Below are 20,559 nucleotides of genomic sequence, written 5' to 3'. Positions count from 1 at the left end.
GCAATTCATTTACTACTCTATACAGTATAACATCTTCTGCAAGTAGCCTTATTTGTGATTCCAGATCTTTACTTGTATCATTTATATATACTGTATAAGAAAACATATATATAAGAAAACATAAAGGTCCAAAAATACTGCCCTGTGGGATCCCCCTCTTATTCACTTCACCTACCCTAATTCTCTGAGTTCTATTTTCTAGAAATGCAGCCACCCATTGAGCCACTCATTTGTCCAGACCAATAGCCCTCATTTTTGTCTGTAATCTCCCATGATCTACCCTATCAAAAGCGTTGGATAGGTCAATAGTGATACAGTCTATTTAACCTTCTGAATGTAAAATATCTGCTATATCTTGGCGGAATCCTACAAGTTGAGCTTCATTGAAATAACCTTTCATAAACTTGAACTGCCTTCTATCAAACCAGTTCATAATTTCTCAAATATGTCTGGTATAATCAGAAAGAACACTTTCCCAGAGCTTGCAAACAACCCATGTCAAGCTGACTGACCTGTAATTATCTGCTTTATGTTTGTCACCCTTTCTCTTATACCCTGGGGCAAAAATTGAAACTCTCCATTCATTTGGTATCGCTCCTTCTTGCAAACAGTAATCAAATAAGTAATTGGGATATGACATTATACCCCAACCCATAGACTTTAATATATCTCCAGAAACCTTATCATTCCCAGCTGCCTTTCTAGTCTTTGACTTTTGTATCTTTTCATAATTGCCTTTATTATCGTAGGTAAATTTCAGTATCTCGCCAGTATAGTTGCCTTCTCTATCAGGACATTATCTTTATATCCAGCTACCTTCACATATCGCTGACTGAAACCGTTTTCTTTAAGTCCTCGCATGTACACTCTCCTTGTTCATTAATGATCGCTGGAATGTCCTTCCTGGAACTTGTTTCTGCCTTAAAGTATCTATACATATCCTTCCATTGCTTTCTAAAATTCATATGACTGCCAATTATGTTTGCCATCATGTTTCATACAGAAGTCTTCAAAAATGTCTTCCTAATTCCTATATCAGTGTTTGAAGTGAGCAGCTTCCTTTCCTAAAGAAAGGCCATCCTTGCTTGTGCTAGTCCGCATTTTATGTTGTCCTTGCTTCTGCTATCATTAGTTATTCTACTGCCCAAGTAATAATGTTCATCTACTTCCTTTAAGACTTTGTTTCCTAATCTAATATTTCCTGCACCACCTGACGTCATTAGACTGCACTCCATTACTTTTATTTTGGATTTATTTATTTTCATCTTGTACTCTTCTCCAAGACTGTGTCCATGCCATTCAGAAGTTTCTCCAGATCTTCTGCAGACTGAGATAAAATAACAATATCATTGACAGATCTCAGAGTTTTGATTTCCTTTCCTTGGATTATGATTCCTTTTCCAAATTATTCTTTGTTTTTCTTTACCACCTGTTCTGTATAAACATTGAAAAGGAGAGGGGACATACTGCAGTCTTGCCTCACTCCGTGCGTACATATACAGTACTTTCACATTAATACTTATAACCAGGATGCAAGTACCTGAATCTTGTGCAAATGGGATAAGAAACATCACACGTAATCTTGCTATAGCACTTTGTCAGTATGCTTGTATCCACATACACTTGAATAATAGTGAATCGTGAGCACGTCCTTTAATTGTATAATTTAAGTTGCAATCAACTTTCCATATTTCATTTTAGTTTAAATTCCACTTTGCATTAATTCGTACTTTGTATCCATTCAAATCACTAGATATACTTTGCAACTTCATAAACATAATGTATAAAGTTTTAATTTTTGAAATAATGGTTTCCTTACCAACAATATTTTGTTGAGAGGCTGGATGAGAATACCCTCACGGTGAGCATAAGATGACCGAGTGAGTTGGCTGTACGGTTAGGGGCGCGCAACTGTGAGCTTGCAGTTGGGAGATACTGGGTTTGAACTCCACTGTTGGCAGCCCGGAAGATGATTTTCTATGGTTTCCCATTTTCACATCGGGCAAAAACTGGGGCTGTATCTTAATTAAGGTCATGATCGCTTCCTTCCCACTCCTAGCCCTTTTTCCAATCCCGTCATCACCATACGTTCCTATCTGTGTCAGTGCAGTGTAAAGCCAAGACAAAGACACATGAGAGAGTGTAAATAGATGCTACATTTGGTCCTTTCATCCATTGTAGTATTTACTGCCTACGTAAGAATTTCATATCCTTGGTTCGAGTTTTTAGCACTATGCCGGTGATTACCAAAACATACTGTTTCCAAATAGTCTTTCTGTAAATTTTCTCTATTCATTCCACCATAGAGGTTCTTTTAGAATTTTCTCAATAATGTCCATTACAAAATTAATCTCTACTTCTCTCGAGTTTTGTTCCAAGTATGCGTCTTAAAAAACGGAAATACAAAATTCATTTACTGTTTCAATATTCAACATTCATCCATTTAAAATAACCAGGACAAGTTTATTATGTCTTAAGTGTACAGTCTTAAAATGTAGCTTTTATTATTTCTTTGTTCATCCATTTACTAAAAATACTCTAGAATTTGTATGAAAATAAGACAGTCATTTTATTAAATCATGACACAAAATGTCAACTGAGGTCCAGTGTAATTATTCCTTGCATATTTTGTTCTATTCATTTGTGCTCCAGTCTAAATAAACATCGTGTGGTCCACCTTTTTATGTCCAGTAACAAGCAATGGTTCGCCATTTTACGTCCAACAACAAGTAGAAGTTTGTTATCTTATGTCCCCAGCAATCAACAAGTGTTTATCCTTTCACATCTGCCAAATAGAAAGGTCACAATACCAAATGTTTTAAAATATGTGTCTTTGCATAATCTGTAGTTAAACTGATATTTCATTATATGAAGTGGACTCTAACAAATTTTTTTTGTTGCTGTTGAAGGGAGGCAAAGAAGATGTGCAAGAAACTGAAGGTTACTCCTGAGCCCTTTGTCCTGAAACACTATAAAGATGGGGAGTTCCACAAGGACTATGATCGTCTGATGACGGCACAGTCCATGGTCAACTTTATGCGTGATCCAGGAGGAGACATACCATGGGAAGAAGATAGCTCTGCTGTTGATGTGGTACACATCCCGGATGCTTCGGTAATGTTGCTTCATATTTTTTGCAATATTTAAGGATGGACAATTTAATTATTTGTATACTATTTTTGCCTTATTCAAGTAGAGAAATATGTGTTACAAACGTCTGTTACCGGGCGAGTTGGCCGTGCGCGTAGAGGCGCGCGGCTGTGAGCTTGCATCCGGGAGATAGTAGGTTCGAATCCCACTATCGGCAGCCCTGAAAATGGTTTTCCGTGGTTTCCCATTTTCACACCAGGCAAATGCTGGGGCTGTACCTTAATTAAGGCCACGGCCGCTTCCTTCCAACTCCTAGGCCTTTCCTATCCCATCGTCGCCATAAGACCTATCTGTGTCGGTGCGACGTAAAGCCCATAGCAAACGTCTGTTGCAGCTTTTGACAAACACTCTATTACCCAAGAAGACCAGTGTTGTTTAATAGCCTCTTGCACAATCACACTCTTAACCTACATATCATTTTTACATATTCCTCATTACCACAAATCTACCAATTTCTGAGGGAACATATACCTAATATTTACTCCTTTCTTTCATGTATGAATTTTTAGTACTTTTGAAGTCATTGTTTGCCTAAGATTTTCTTCTTTCTTGATTGTGTGGTTTGATTTTAAAAGTCATGATCTTCCACACAGTTCTATGAACAATACTTTGCCATGCACTGCAGTTTTCTGCTGTGTGCATTATCCTTTCATGTGGCAGAGATTCATCAGACTCATCTTGTCAGTGTACCAGTTTGGGGCATGTGCACTTAAGCCATTTTCCATCATCAACTTTGCCATGTATGATATGCTACTCAATGCTGTCTTGATGGATGACATGGCCGAAAAATGTCAGTGTTTGCCTTTGGATATTAGGGAGTAGGTATGCATTAGGAGCATTTCTTACCTCCTTTAGGATAGAGTCGTTATCCTCACGGCCCGTGATATTTGTAGCCTACTAATAGGTACCTGAAAATTTCATATTTGCAGTAGCTAACAATTTTGGTATTATGAGTAAAGAAGAACCACTTTTTCTAGTTGTTTCATGACGAATAGAATACCTAGTGAGATCACTCACCGAATTCGAGCGCGCTCCTGCAGAGCGGCACTAGTGGAGCCAGTCACCAACACTACACGTTCAGCTGTTTCAGTGGAGGTTACACTGATACGCAAATAACCAAATACAACACCCAATTGTTTAGACTTATGAATAATACTGTCAGAGAGTTGTCAGTAATATTCAGTCCACATGAAGAAATATCTTTGGACTTTAATAAGAGAACACACCAGATAAAATGGAACATTACGAAAAGCGAAAGTGATATTGTGCTTTTTATACTTGGGGGGAAAAAAAAAAAAAAAAAAAAAAAAGCCTTTTTAAACAAAGCACAGGGAATGTTAAACATTCTGTGTTTTTAATGTCCATGTGTAGGAAATTAATCATAGCTTTGGCTGTAGAAAGAGACATTTAGCTAGCATTAAAGTACGAGTTGCATTCTTTAGTCACCTTTTGAGAGACACCATTGGCTTTTGGGCATTGGGAAGAGAACTAGACTGGTCGTGAATGTTACTACTACTAGGCTGACCTCAAACTTGAACTTCACTGCTTACTTTTGTCGTCTCTGCTACACACACACACACACACACACGCACGCACGCACACAGAGGTATTTCGATAAATTTTGAAAAATATGAGGCACTGCTCCTGGTTTTAATTTCAGCCTCACGGGAGAAAGTTCACCATTCACAATGAAACAGTCTGACTTTATAATTAAATCTGCTGAAAAATGCAGGCCACATATTTTGCTTTTGGATGCAATTGCTTATCTTTCCGTGGAATAACTCTCGCCTACTTCACAAACTATTTTTTGGCAGTGTCTTCCATCAGGCTTCCTTTTGTACCGATTGACAACCAGGAATGGAACAGTACATTTTCTCAAAGTTATAGAAAACTAGTTGATTGCACACACAAAGCACTGCACAGATATTAATACAGACTTTCAGGAAATATCAAAACAAACAAGTTCCCTCAATAGTCATTAAAATATTACACACAAAGAAAAATAGCTACGCCACATTTACGTATAACAGCCCGGCTATCCATCAGATCACTATTGTTTAAAAAAAAAAACACAACGTCAACATAGCCTTCAGGACAGTAAAAAATAACCAAAACATATTCCTCAATCATAATAGGGTCAATAATAATAACAACAATGTTTACTCACGATCTGGTGTTTATAGGTTAAAATTTACACAATGTGGGTTCACGTATTTTGGTCAAACAGGGAGGAGCTTTTTCACAAGGTATCTGGAACATTACAGTGCTTCCAAGCATAACAAGTACACGGCCATGGGCCAGCATATGAGTAAAACAGGCCATAAATTAATGTCAATAGAGAAAGATTCGACGATCGTTAGAAGCCTAGGTAAGGGGAAGTTACTGAGCGAGACGGAAAACTTGTACATTTATTTGGAGCAAACTTATAATAAAAATAATAATCTTAACGACGTTATTGACAACAAAAATCCGTTATATGAGGCAACTCTGAGGTTAATCCAGGCCGTTAGTCAGAATAAAGTCCCCAGTATGTTTAAATCGCAGCATGCATGCGCTCCAATTGCTACGCCTAATGCTGGGCCTGCCCAATCCAGTTCGAGTAACGCCTCTCTAGCAACAACACAGACGCACAAATTGAAACTCACTCCCCCTTCCCCTCTACGCTGCACCCCTCCGTTACCGCATCAATACTTCTCTAGAAGTAACAGGTTAGTTGTTCAGACACAACTGGAACAAGTGATTCCAGCTAACATCTGACAGACCGAGCTCGATAGCTGCAGTCGCTTAAGTGCGGCCAGTATCCAGTATTCGGGAGATAGTAGGTTCGAACCCCACTGTCGGCAGCCCTGAAGATGGTTTTCCGTGGTTTCCCATTTTCACACCAGGCAAATGCTGGGGCTGTACCTTAATTAAGGCCACGGCCGCTTCCTTCCAACTCCTAGCTCTTCCCTGTCCCATCATCGCCATAAGACCTATCCGTGTCGGTGCGATGTAAAGCAACTAGCAAAAAAAAAAACAAAACAAAAAAAAAACACATCTGACAGGACAAGTAAGTTCGTCCACTTTTATGGGGTAAACTCTTTCACTTTACAATTATTATATTGGGCTTTACTTTCATCATTCTAAATTCCTTTTTTCTCTTATTCAGTTACAGACAACTCATAATTCCTCCCAAGGTTGAACAATGCACCAACGGGAACGTTAATTGACAAGAATGGCTCAATATTCCAAAAATTTTTATCAGATAAAATAATAATAATCGTATGGCCTCAGCTACTGTGTGCAGACATTTCAATTTGACGCCATCTGGCTGTCTGCTCGTCAATTTCAACATTCCGTTTTACTCTAGGCCCACTAGATGGCAGACCGAGTAAACTGAAACTCTTGGGCGTCTATGGCTGAGATTTAATGAATTTTGTCGGGTAAACACCAAATGTGTCACCAGAGATCTTTTACATGCCGACATCGTACGATGTGGAGCGTTGAAGGGACTTTTTTCCGCCCTTCAAAAATCCGACTACCTGAGCCGGGTTTGAACCCGCTATCTTGGGATCCGGGGGCCGACACTCTACCACTGATCCACAGATGAGCACTAATGAATGATATCAACAATACGTTTCCAACATACATGTTCTAACCTATAAAATATTACTGTCCAACCATGCTTCTTTCTAAAGGAATATTCAAACTCAGCATTTTCGGCTTTATACCACAGTTCCGGTTTTGTGACAATATACTTACGACGTAGGTGACCATAACCACCTTTGAACAAACCAACTGTAAAACCTTCAACCTAATGTTCATCCATACAGTTGGAGAAGCCCCAATTCACACTGTGATCAATCTCTAGTCAAACAAACACATTTGCATAAACTTTCATCCATACAGTGGGAGAAATCCAATTTATACTTTGCACGTTTTCTAGTCATTGTAAAATAAAATAATTTAGTTGCTTCCTTGTACACAAATTCTGGCTTTTAATTAATGTACATAATGTAAACTATGTAAATATCACCTAAAGCACAACTTTTGTAAAAACAATTTTTTTAGCATAAGACCATTGTATTTAGTATTAAGTTCCAATGTTTAATAGATTTAAGACTTGACCTTAAGATTAGTATTAGGCTGAAGATGCCCAAAACCAGGGCGAAACATGTTCCTAACTAGTGTTTGTTATTCATGTAGGATTTAATCACTACAAAATATAATTGTATTGAATAGGTGGACACAGTAATTTTATTCTTGAAAGAATTTTAACTGTTACCTTGTTGACAATTTGGTGCACGTGTTGTAGTAGCTGGTTTGTTGTGACTGCAGCGCCACACTCCGGCGGGGCCACCAACAACAATGTTGAGAGAGCAAAGTGATCACACTATGTATTTTATTTGTCATGGTTGTATGATAGAAAGACACAAAGTGTGACCTTAATAAAAAATGTGACAGAATGCAGATTTTGGTTAAAATACAAAATTACTAAATAAATGCAATATTATACCGGATTGTATTAAAATGATCTATTTTATGCGTGAAAAATATGTGTACATAAAGATGTAGGAAATACCGTATTACAAATATGATCCTTGACTTTTGACTTCAAACCAGTACCAATAATCATTAGTCCCTGACTTCTAAGAGTAGTCCTGAACTTCACTGTGTGCTGTGGTCTTTATTAGTAAAATATTTCTTGTCTTACTCCTTAATATACGTTTATCTGATTTACACTTTGCTAATAAACTTACATGGTTTTATTTCGTTAGAAAAGTGACAAGGAGTGTGTAGGGCAATATACAATGAAAGTTATCATTTAAAGTAGTTCTAAAAGCATAGAAGTGAACCCTTTTATTAACACTGTAAATGAATCTCCTTAGCTCCTTGGCAATGGAGTCATTCATTCTTCTTTCTACCCGTGATATACGTAGCCTATTAATAGGTACATGAAAATTACATATTGCCAAGAAATCTCTATAATGTGATCTTTCCTTTCGATTGTGACATTTTTAGTTGGGGGATGGTCGTGGTGGTGATCATTGTTTTAAGAGGAAGCACAACTGGGCAACCATCCTGTGTATATTTTGTCAGTCACTTTTCGTGCCAGGAAGAATACATTCTCCTAAGATACATTGGCATCATCCACATGATTTGTCCCTTCATCTACAGTGTCAGTTATGATACCCTTCTTATACTGCGTTGTATCTTATACTGCGTTGTATTCCCTCAATCTAAGATGCTTGCATTATGACAAAATTTTAGTTACAGTAATTTATTTTGTAACACCCTAAATACTCAGAATGTACCTCAGACATATTTTACTCTTATCATCTGAGTCTCGCATAAAATTTTATATACTGTATTTCCAAAATATACCATAAAAACAATGTTCATTAGATCTATACTAAAAATACTTTACACGTTTTTTAAACTTCAGTAAATGATCCATATCTCTGAAGAGTAGAGGGTAGATACTTACAGGCTTGTGACTTTTGTTAGCATACTGATCTAAATTAAGCATTGTCAGAAAAGAAATAATATATCCAGCAAATTGACTGCTTGGTTTCAGCCTTGTAACTAATAGCTTGCATTAAGGAGATGATGAGTACGAACCCCACTGTCGACAGCTCTGAAGTTGGTTTTTGTGTGATTTCCCATTTTCACACTAAGCTGGATACTGTCTCCTACTTCCAACTCTCAGCCACCTGCTATTGAGACAAAAAAATCTGTTCTAAAAATATCCACGCCTTTCAATTATTTTACGTCATGCAGACACGAAGTTGCAACTTACCTTTCTCATGCATTATCACTCTCATTGATGATTCAGCTTCTAGACCACCGCTCTTGTTATTGTGTTACGTGTCTGAGTCTTCCATCCACATTATGTTGTCCTCTGACCCGTCGAGAGAATTAGATATGCCTTCCTTTTTTAAACATTTGCTGAGGCTGAAGAACAGATCTCAGAACACTAGGTACAATTACGGGGTCTGATTTAATCTCTGTTATTTTTTCCCTTATGGCATCCACAAGATGGCCTCTAAAACTATCCAAAACAAGCATAGACTTCAGCCAGCCTTCCATCAATTCTCTGACCATCCAACCATTCTCCTGCACTCAAATGTGGATTCTACTTAAAAATTACATTAGATGGCAACTTTCTGCCGTCTGCTGTGATGGCTAACATTATTGTGCACCTCATTTTCTCTGCTCCTGTATTTCTCACCATCACACTACGTGCACCTCTATTGTTAATCTGCAACATTTTGTGTGTTACTCTGTAACCACAGTTTCTCAGTTTTTTAATATACTGTAGCACTTCCTCATCAATTTGTCTATATTTTCCACATTTTGGACCATGAAAAGGCCACAGTATTTTCTTAGCAATCATTAAATTTTCCCTCTGGTTTCGCCAGTATTGTATTAACTTCAGATCAACTGAAAATTCTTGACCTGGAGCTCATATTCTGTTTCCAGAGAAGAAAGTACACGCAACTTACTCTAAAATTTGCCATATAACTATTATGTTTACCCATGTTTGTTAGTTTCACTCTCCAGAAAATTGAACTGTTTTATTGCACTTAACGTTTTCACAATCGGCTCGCGACCAAGGTAACTGATGTACTGCCTGGAAGCTGGCTCACTGCGGGAATTCCGAATGTGGAAGTTACAACACCACTGTACCTCCTGCGAGTAATTTTAAAAAGGAGCAGGTGGGAATGGGTGCACCTTGACCGCCTGGAAAGCAGGTGTTGTAGGTTAGGACATACCTGTTAACCCTTCCGATTTATGAGGAACTTTCTGAATTATCACCTCTTCTTCTGATCTTCTTAATTACTATTATCTCTCCCGAATTTTAACCAACTTGACCTCCAGTGATATATCCAGTGATATATTTGTTAAAAAGAAAGCACTGCAAATAATTCCCATGCTCTAGGAGAATGTCATAATTGCTTTGGTGATTTATGCAACCTTAGCTTAAGTTTAAGTTCATGGTTTATCTTGCAAATGTAATTTTTGCCACCATTTCTTGCTTAGCAGTTGGCTCTACAACTCGGAACTTGGGACATTATTCACCCCACAAGTCCGGCAGCAACTCGAGACGGCTGGTCAGCTGATGGGCCTATAGTTGAGCTAAACAGAGGGTGGGGAAATTCTGTGGGGAAAAATAAGGTTTTCAGTCCCGAAAAACAGAGCAGGGAAAATATGCAATGGAGGTAAATATGCGATAAATATGGTATTTTCTCACATTTGCCACAAGATTTAATCCCTTTCCTCATGTGTTAGGCTGTACACGTTCTCAGCGTCTGGGAGACCATTTTGCTCCTTTACATTACTTGTCATTTTCATTTGAATGGAGTTTGTATGAAACTTGGGTTTGCCTTATATGTATTTCTTGGGTGAACATTATTTTTCTTTCTTTCATCTAATGCCATTGGCATTTTTCATTAGCATTCTTTTTAGTTTCTGGTCAGTGGATACATTTTGAAGTTTTAATTATCATTTCATTTCATTGCACCTTGTAACATTAGGGACCTTGCTGTTAGGCCCTTTAAACAACAACAACAACAACGACGACGACGACGACGACGACAACAACAACAACAACTCCTCCTCCTCTTCTTGGCAATCGCTTTTTGCTTTCATATGCTTAATGTGTCCAGACTGCCTCAGTTTGTTCTGTTCCAGTTTGTCATGTAGTTTTTGCAGATTTAGCTCCTTTTTGTAAGTCTTCATTTCTCACTCTATGCCTCCTGAGGAATGTTTCAGTTGCCTGTACTCTACTCTCATCTACTGTATCTGAGTCATTGTCTAGGTTAATGCTGCATATAAGAAATCTAGGTTACTGCTGCATATAAGAAATAAACTTTTCAATACAATATATCAAGTAAATAATATTACATCAGTCTTGGGACTATTTTCAGCCACTTAGTGGCCATTTTCAGCCAAATAAAAATTAAAAAGGTTATGTGATGCCTAAAACATGTGTATACCAGACAAAGACAATGTTGCAGGAATAATTATATTAAAATACGTATAATAACAAAAAAGTTATGGTTATGATCTTCTTGTCATAATGTGATGTCTTTAAGTTGACTTAGGAGCTCAGGCAAAGAAGTAAATCTGAAAATGATAGCCAGAATTAGCAATGTATAAACATACAGAAAAGAAATTAAAAAGAAGAAAAATTATTTATGAGACTCACGTCTATAGTGAAATATACAGTATATCTATTGTCTGATGTAGAACAAGCACTGTCTTGCTGGAGGAAGCAGGCAGGCCATGTAAACCAAGGAGTGGATAGGGAACAAGCACTGACTTCTTGTAGGAAGCAGGCAATGTAAACAAAGGAGTAGATAGGGATAGGAGAGGAGGGGAGGGGGAGGGGGGAGAGAAGGGGTGTCTGAGGTGGGGCTGAAGGATGTAGAAAGAAAGACTGCTGCTGAGTGGGGAATTTAAAGGGATTATAAAAGAAAGAATTCTTTTTATCTGAGACATGATTACTAAAGAATGGATTTTTTTTTTTTTTTTTTTGCTAGGGGCTTTACGTCGCACCGACACAGATAGGTCTTATGGCGACGATGGGATGGGAAAGGCCTAGGAGTTGGAAGGAAGCGGCCGTGGCCTTAATTAAGGTACAGCCCCAGCATTTGCCTGGTGTGAAAATGGGAAACCACGGAAAACCATCTTCAGGGCTGCCGATAGTGGGATTCGAACCTACTATCTCCCGGATGCAAGCTCACAGCCGCGCGCCTCTACGCGCACGGCCAACTCGCCCGGTAAAGAATGGAATTAAAAGGTCAAATAAAATGTTTGATTTCTCTGAAATTTCATTTGGATTGAAGTTAGGATTGAAAAACTGTTCCAGAGGGATAAAAGAATTTTCTGTAATATTGAGCAGGAGGCCTTTTGTATAACTTTGAAAATTTTCATGTCCTGGTTGATATTAGTGAACTTATGGTTAGTATCACCCATGTGCTGTCCCATGGACGAAAATCTGTTACATTTCAGGGCGTTAACATGCTTGGGTAGCGTTATATCAAATGACAACCTAGCAAAACATGGGGTGAACAATCGAATCAATAAGGCAGCACAATTTTACCACCAGGTGAGACACCTGCTGTGGGATGAGCAAATACCCATGAAAACAAAAATGACATTGTACAAGTCCTATTATACACCAATTCTTACATACAGTCTCGAAACCACAACACTGACCAATAGAGATAATTCCAAACTTCAGGCAGCTGAAATGAAATTCCTACACACTATGATCCAGAAAACCAGGAAAGACAAGATTAGGAATGAGAAAATTAGAGAAGAAGTAGGAATAGACAATTCTCTCCTAAATAAGATTCAGATATCAAGACTGAAGTGGTTTGGTCACATGAAGAGGATGCCAGTAAACAGAACTGCAAGGAAGGAATTTGACAGAAAGGTAGAAGGAAGACGACCCGTGGGAAGGCCACGAAGGAAATGGATAGATTTAGTTAAGAGCGATGTAATGCTGAGAGGTCATGATTGGGACAAGTTGGTGGAGGAAGAATGGTACAAGGACAGGATGAGATGGAGGAGGCTCATATACCACACCTGGGAAACTGGAGATGGTTTAGGATGAAGATGAACATGCTCTAAGTATCTTGTATGGAAGCTGCTACCTGTTTGACTGACTTAAGATACATTACAATTATTACAATTGAGTCTATAAACACCTGACTTGGTGAACTTACTGCTATGATTAATAGAATTGGTATTGTTTAAAATATCTGTGTTTCTGTTACAAGTTTTGAAGGCTGTTTTGACGTCATGCTTTTTAAATAGGTTTGTGATTTGGTAGACTTGTTCATTATTAAACGTAAAAGTAGATAAAAAATTGTTGTGAGTTTTTTCTTTTGTTAAGATGGTTGAAGGTTGGTGTTTATGTTTATTAATGACTAGCAAGATACCCGTGCTTCGCTACGGTATTATATTGAAATTTATAATTGAATGCTTAACGTTTTATATATAATCTGCCAAAATTTGTGATCTGACTCGTTTTCTGAGAGATTATGGCAAAGTTCCTCCCATTTTTAAATTTTTCTTTCCAGCAATCGATTTCATACTACCTGGGCTAGGTCCAGGTATTCCGCCCTGTCAGTTGGGTCCCTAAATCTTTGCCATCTTTTCTTTTAAGCATTTTTAATACGGATGAAATCCTTGAGGAGATCCAGCATGGTGTCGTCTTGGATGCCTTTGCGGTACTGAACCCACGGCCAGAATGCATTAATAGACATTACCCGGCCAGGACCTGTTTCCAGCGTGGTCCGCACATTTTGACGATGATCCATAACATTATTATTATTATTATTAGGTTGGATGATATTAGTTGAATTTAGGTTGTTGTTATTATTATTATTATTATTATTATTATTATTATTATTATTATTATTATTATTATTATTATTATCATCATCATTATCATTATTATTATTATTATTATTATTATTATTATTATTATTATTATTATTATTATTAACCCCACAGCAAAATGCAAGACCGCTACTTGGCGGTAGTTTACATCTGCTGTCATTGTCATTGCTGACAAAGTGACCAGCACCATTGTCGCTTGTAGGCAAGTGTGCAGGATTTCTGGCAATATGAATGATATACTTCTGTGCATTATTGACCTTATTATAGAGGTGAACAATTGCAGGTTAATATCATTCCTGTCGTTTATTTCAAATGTGTTAAAATTTTTATTTATATGCCAGGAGAATGTACTGTAATCTAACTTTAAGTTCTCCAAAGGAAAAGATGGCTCTTGAAAACGAACCCAGGAAAGATTAAAAATGATTGGTTTATGATCAGAATCAAGTACATTATGAACAGTAAAATCAATTGGTCTCAACTCCTTTTTCACCTCACCGCCGTTAAGTTGATTTACACCCCCCTCCTCCCCCCGGAAAAAGAAAGGCATGTTTCTTTATGTTTAAGGGAGATTCCAAATACCAATGTTCACGTCTGTTACCTTCAGTTTTGAGATATAAGTAACCCCATAAAAAGAATTAACTTTTTTTCACTTCCTTTCACACTCCCTCCCGTTAAGTGAATTTTCCGGAAAAAACTTGTTTCTTTCTTGGTAAAGGATCTTCTAAATACCAATTATCATGACTGTAACATCTTCAGTTTTTGAGATACGTGTCCTCATAAAAGGAATTCAACTCCTTTTCACCCCTGCCCCCAAGATAATTTTCCCCCAAAAATGCATTTTTTTTTTTTTTTAAAGGAGATCCAAATACCAAATATCATGTCTGTAACAACTTTAGTTTTTATTAGAGGTAAGTATCCTTACACAATTAATTTAATTAATTTTTCAAATTCTTTCACCCCCCCCCCCCCCCCCCCGCTCCTTCATTGGATTTTCCAAAATCAAAAGAATACATGTTTCTTTACTTTTAAAGTAGATTACAAATACCAATTTTCATGTCTGCAACATCTTTCGTTTTTGAGATAATAGTATCTTCATACAAATAATTCAAGTCATTTTTCAATTCTGCAACCCCCCCCCCCCCCCATAAGCGGATTTCCAAAAACAAAAAGTAAGTATCTCTTTATTTTTACAGGAGATTCCAAATACCAATTTTCAAGTGTATAACATCTTCAGTTTTTGAGATATCGGTATCCTAATAAAAATAATTTAACCCCATTTTCAGTCATTTTACCCTCCACCCAAGTGGTTTTTCGTAAAATAAAAATACATGCTGCTTTATTTTTAATAGAGATTAAAAATACCATTTTTCACTTCTGTAACGTTAAGTTTTTGAGATATACTGTAGACATGCTCATTTTAAAATTTCACCCCCTTTAAGTGGAGTTTCTGCAAACAAATCATCTATGTTTCTTTACTTTTACAGGATATTACAAATACCAATTTTTACGTCTGTAACATTTTATGTTTCTGAGATATACTGTAGATATTTCTAAAAATTCACCCCATTTGTCGCTCCTGTTTAACCCCCATTAATTGGATTTTCCAAAAACAACAAAATATGTGTTTCTTTATTTTCAAAGGAGATTCCAAATACCAATTTTCAGTTCTGTAATATCTTCAGGTTTTGAGATATAAGTATCCTCATTAAAGGCATTCAACCCCCTTTTCACCTTTTTTCACCCCTCCTAGTGGGATTTTCCAAAAACAAAAATATACGTGTTTCTTTATTTTTAAAGGAGATTCTAAATACCAAGTTTTACATCTGTAAACTTTTAAAGTTTTGAGATATAGATACTCATTTTGAAAATTCACCTCCCTTTTCACCCCATTAGCATCAAAATATCCAAAAATCCTTTCTTAGCGAGTACCTACATTGTAATATAAATGTATCCTCAAAATTTCATTTCTTTGTGTCAGAGTTTTGGCTCGGTGATGATGAATGAGTCGTCAGTCAGTCAGTCCATGTTCTTATATATATATATTTTCTCTATAAAGGAGCTGTTGTAGCCATTAGATTTAGCTATACTGCGAATGGTGTTTAATTCGTTTTTAAGTTCGTTTTTAGACAGCAGGATGCTAAAAGCACGGTGTACCATACTATGGTATGCTGCACATTTATGGGTATGTGGGTGTATGGAATTTACTTTTTTGCCTGAGGTCCTAAGTCAACTTAAAGACATCATATTTATGACAAGAAAATCATAACCATAATTTTTTGTTGTTATATGTATTGGGTTGATGCATAAGGTTTGACTTATCGTTATTCCGTTGTTTTAAATGAGTTTGGTGTTTGTGTTTTGTGAAACACAGGTTTTATTGATTGTGAACATATTATTTGTGTATATTTCAGACAAACAGTTATGGAATGTCAAGTTGCGAAAAGTGAGCATTTCCGACACATTTTACTCTTTGAGTTTAACCGAGGATCCAGTGCAGCAGGAGCTGTGAGAACAATTTGTGAAGTGTATGAGAATGAAGCAATTGCTGAAAGAACAGCACAGAAATGGTTTTCCCACTTTTGAGCAGGAAGGTTTGACTTTTCTGATGATCCACGTTCTGGAAGACCTTTAGATTTTGACGTAAATCGCTTGAATGAGTTGCTTCGTGAGAATCCTCATCAAACAACGCGGGAAATGGTGCAAGTTTTTGAATGTGATCAGTCACCTATTGTACACCATTTGGATTCGATGGGTAAGGTACAGAAATTGGGTATATGGGTACCACATGTGCTAAGTGACAATACCAAAAATCAACGAGTAAACATCTGCTCGCCATTGCTTGCCTGGCACTAGTTGGCTTGTGATAGGCATGAAGCATTCCTTTCGAACATTGTCACCGGTGACGAGAAATGGTGCCTGTATGTCAATATGAAGAAGAGGAAAGAGTGGCTCAACCCATCAAAAATATCATTTTCCCGTGTCAAGGATAGTGCCCATCCACAGAAAATCATGTTGTGTGCTTGGTGGAACAAAGATGGCATTCTTCACCATGAACTTCTTCCGAAAAACGTAACGATTACCTCTGCTGTGTATAGTGACCAGCTAAGGTGGCTTGCCGTTGCTATTGACAACAAAGGACAAAGACAACAACCAGTCTTATTGCTCCATGATAACGCTCGTCTGCATACAGTGCAGTTGTCCAAAGGTGTGATAGCAGAACTTGGCTGGGAACCTCTTCCTCATCCTCCATATTGCCGTGACCTTGCCCATTCAGATTTCCATCCTTTCTGCTCTCTTTCTAACCACATTCAGGGGCAAGTGTTTCCTGGCGAAGCTTCTCTTGACCAATGGCTAACAGATTTCTTCAAGTCAAAACCAAAACACTTCTACAGGTGAGGCATTCAACTGCTACCTGGACGTTGGCAGAAGGTAATAGAGAGTGGAAGTGAATACATCAATGAGTGATTGTGATTGTTAGTTACAGTGCGTTACAGTGACAGTAAAATAAAATAATATAAAATAAAATGTAAGGGCCAGACAAACTTATGCTTCGACCCAATATTTTAATGTTATAATTATTCCTGCAACATTGTCTTTGTCTGATACACATATATTTTAGGTATCACATAATCTGTTTAATTTTTATTTGGCTGAAGATGGCCACTAAGTGGCTGAAACTAGTCCCAAGACTGATGTAATATTATTTACTTGATATATTGTATTGAAAAGGTCAATTTACCGAGCTCGATAGCTGCAGTAGCTTAAGTGCGGCCAGTATCCTTCCTTCCATTTCCTAGGCCTTTCCTATCCCATCGTTGCCATAAGACGTGTCGGTGTGACGTAAAGCAAATTGTAAAATAGAACGCAAGGTCAATTTATTTCTTTTAATTGCACTTCAGTACAGAAAAATAAATAAATTTAAGTCTATAATTACTGCTGCATACGTCATTATAGGTAAGTAATATCCTTTGTACATTACGTCTTCAGCCTTCATTGGTACATCCTTATTCCAATCTTCGTACCTGGACCAGTTGTGTTCTCCTACTAATTTCCATATCCAGTCTTGCATTTGATGTCAGTTCACTTGCCAAGTATTTGAAATGTTCTACTATTTCCAGTTCCTTGTCTCCAATTTTGGTAGCTCCTTTTCCTTCTTTATTTCCTTTAGTCATCACCATCGTCTTGCTCTTCTCCACGTTGATCCTCAATCCCCATTGTTCAATCCTTCTCTTCAGTACATTCAGCTGTTGTTTTACCTCCTCATCTTCTGCCCAGATCACATAATCTGCAAACATCATTACATTTGTTCTTTTCCCTCTATAACCTTCCCTTGCTGTCTTCACATTGTTATCCATCACCATTATGAGCAGTAAAGGTGACAACACACTTCCTTGTTTTAGCCCATTGTCAATTCCAAACCATTCTGTTCTATTCATGGTTGTCTTCACACAGCTGTAACAGTTATAATATAGGCCTGTTGCTTTTATCATTGTTATTAGTTCCGTGCCAATGCCCCTGTATGTCAGGCTTTCCCAAACTTATGTTCTGGGGATGCTGTCATGAGCCTTTTCTAAGCCTATAAAAGTCATTACTACAGGGTGTCTTAACCCTTTTGGGTCAAATTGAAACAGGTAATAGTGGGTCCACAACTGATTATATTGAGATAGGGAACCAATGGTCAGAAAGGATCTCTATGTCCCTTTCTTTCACAAACTCTATCAGCTCTTCGGTTTTGTCTGTTAGGGTTAGGATATTGTTGACTGTCCCTATTGGGATATGTTCTGATAATGATCACACCCACTTCTCACAGTTCCCCCAGTACCTAAAAAAAACTGCTTGTTACCTGCAAGGGATGGTCTAGCATTTTCTGAGGCCACACCATATTTGCATTCATTTTAGGCTTTTATTACGATGGGTTCGCCACTCCCAAAGACATTTTAGAGCTGTTGCCAGTAAGTGATAAGGCTGCTCCTAACATGGAGTACAGACGCCTTTCGCACCACCCCTAACCTGGGGACAGACTCTGCTTGATATGTTGTAGTGTCATTTCCTTCACCGAGGGGACCATCACGCCAGCTAAGATAACTCATCCACCCGAAGCCATTATTTTTCTTAGGGGTTTGTGTTATTTCTCGCCACCCAACACTCAGCGCAGAGCTGCTGGCTGTAAGGTCTACTGTTACCACAGTGGACCGTTCTGGCCAGACACAACTTTTTCCCTACTAGGAACCAAAATTAATTATGGTACATCAATTATGCAGGGGTGTTTACCATATATATATATATATATGAGTATTTTTATGGGAGAAGAAGATACAAATGGTATTTAAAAAGAGGTTATTAAAATCAATATTGGATCTGATTCCCACTTAGGACCAAAAAAGTTGGGGTGCGTTAATTATGCAAGAAAATATGTTGTATATTCCGAGTATTTTTACGGGAGATGTAGATACAAAAGATCTGTTCAAAGAGAGATTATTAAAATCAAAATTGTATTTGATTCCTTTGCCTGTCCCATCCTGGGCATAACCTCTTACCCAGAGGCCCTGGGTTTAATGGCCAACCAGGTTAGGGAATTTTACCTGGATCTGAATGCTGGGTCAAAGTTTACTCGGCTTCTGTGAGAACAGTTGAAGGACTATCCATGGTGAAATAGTGGCGCCCCTCTAGAAAGCTAAGAATAACAACAAATAGGATTTGTTTCGTTGTTGGCTCATTACCTCATAATTCACAGGCATTCAGACTCTGCAGTGGGCACTTGGTAGTCTAAGACCAATCAAGGCTGTAGCATCATGTGGTTTATTCTTTTGTTTATTTGTATTTCTTACTCCTTTTCACCTGACGATATTGGACAGGAACAGTGAGTAAGATGACACAGGGAGTTAGAAGCAGTGCCCAATTCAATTGGAACTCTCTTAATCTCCAAATACTATACAGTTTTAGAATGATTTGTATTCCATAATGCATGGAAAGCATGCTTTGAGTATGGAAAGAGCACTGAAAAAACATCACAGTAATGAAAATTAAGCAAGTAATATTTCCATTTAACTTTTCTCATGGTTCCACGGTGAATAGTGGTCAGTGTTAAAAATCCTCTTGATTTTCAATTTACTGTAATTCACAAATTTTATCGAAGTGGTGAACATGATTTAATTATGCCAAGTAAATTACTTAGGTTCTAAATGTTGTGTGACAAGATAAGAAGTGACTACAAGATCTGACCGGACTTTGAGTACTGGTATATAATGTCTGTAGCAAAGATTTTGGTTACAAACTATTGTAATGGGACTAGTTTCGACCCTACAGTTGGGTTGGTCATCAACAGCCATTTCACATAACCTTAAATCCAATTGGAAATACATATAATATGATGTTATATATATTTTAAAACATTTCTGGTGGCCAGCTGTAATCATGATAGCATATCCAAAACATATCTGAGAATCAAATAGGTAAAACATTAGCCATTCAACTTGGCTTCGAACACTGAATTGGGAATACACATGTGGCAATATGTATATTCTAAAACCCTTTCTAACTGTCAAATGTTTTAAAGATGGATTTAAGGTTATGTTAAATGGCTGAAGATGACCCAACTGTCGGGTCGAAGCTAGTCCCATGTGTATAATACAATAGTTTGTAAAATAAATTGATATTGATTAGATGGAACCAAAACTTATGCTATAGTCGTCTATCATCAATACGGAACATGAACCAAACCGAATCTACTTTGGTATATAATGTGTCGTGATTAGGTCCATTTGGGTATGTAAAGATCATTTTAGTTGATCCAGAAATTCTGTTTTTAATATCTTTACATTCCACCTATACCTTCGATATGGAAATAAGGTCATTTTTTCTGTTTTTTAAATTAACGGTTAAGTACGACTAGTTTACACAGTATCACTGGAAATGCTACTTTGTATTTGGTGCTACCAATATTGCTCATTACAATGTAAATTTAATAATGGATATTTAATATGTATCCATGGTAATTTTGAAGATGAAAAATGA

At 37.4% G+C, this 20,559-nt stretch overlaps 1 protein-coding gene across 1 annotated transcript in view; it reads left to right on the top strand.

Moving 5' to 3' along the window:
- LOC136858025 (protein disulfide-isomerase A5) overlaps nucleotides 1-20,559 on the top strand; it is a 268,246-nt gene that overhangs the window by 69,538 nt on the left and 178,149 nt on the right. Inside the window, exon 3 of the mRNA XM_067137231.2 lies at nucleotides 2,910-3,114. Coding sequence (XP_066993332.1) covers nucleotides 2,910-3,114 — 205 coding nt within the window. The remainder of the gene's footprint in view (nucleotides 1-2,909; nucleotides 3,115-20,559) is intronic.

The sequence above is a fragment of the Anabrus simplex genome, chromosome 1 (genome assembly GCF_040414725.1).
Source record: "Anabrus simplex isolate iqAnaSimp1 chromosome 1, ASM4041472v1, whole genome shotgun sequence".
Lineage (NCBI taxonomy): Eukaryota > Metazoa > Arthropoda > Insecta > Orthoptera > Tettigoniidae > Anabrus > Anabrus simplex.
The sequence above is the reverse complement of the archived record's forward strand: the minus strand, read 5'-3'. Positions and strand labels throughout refer to the sequence as shown.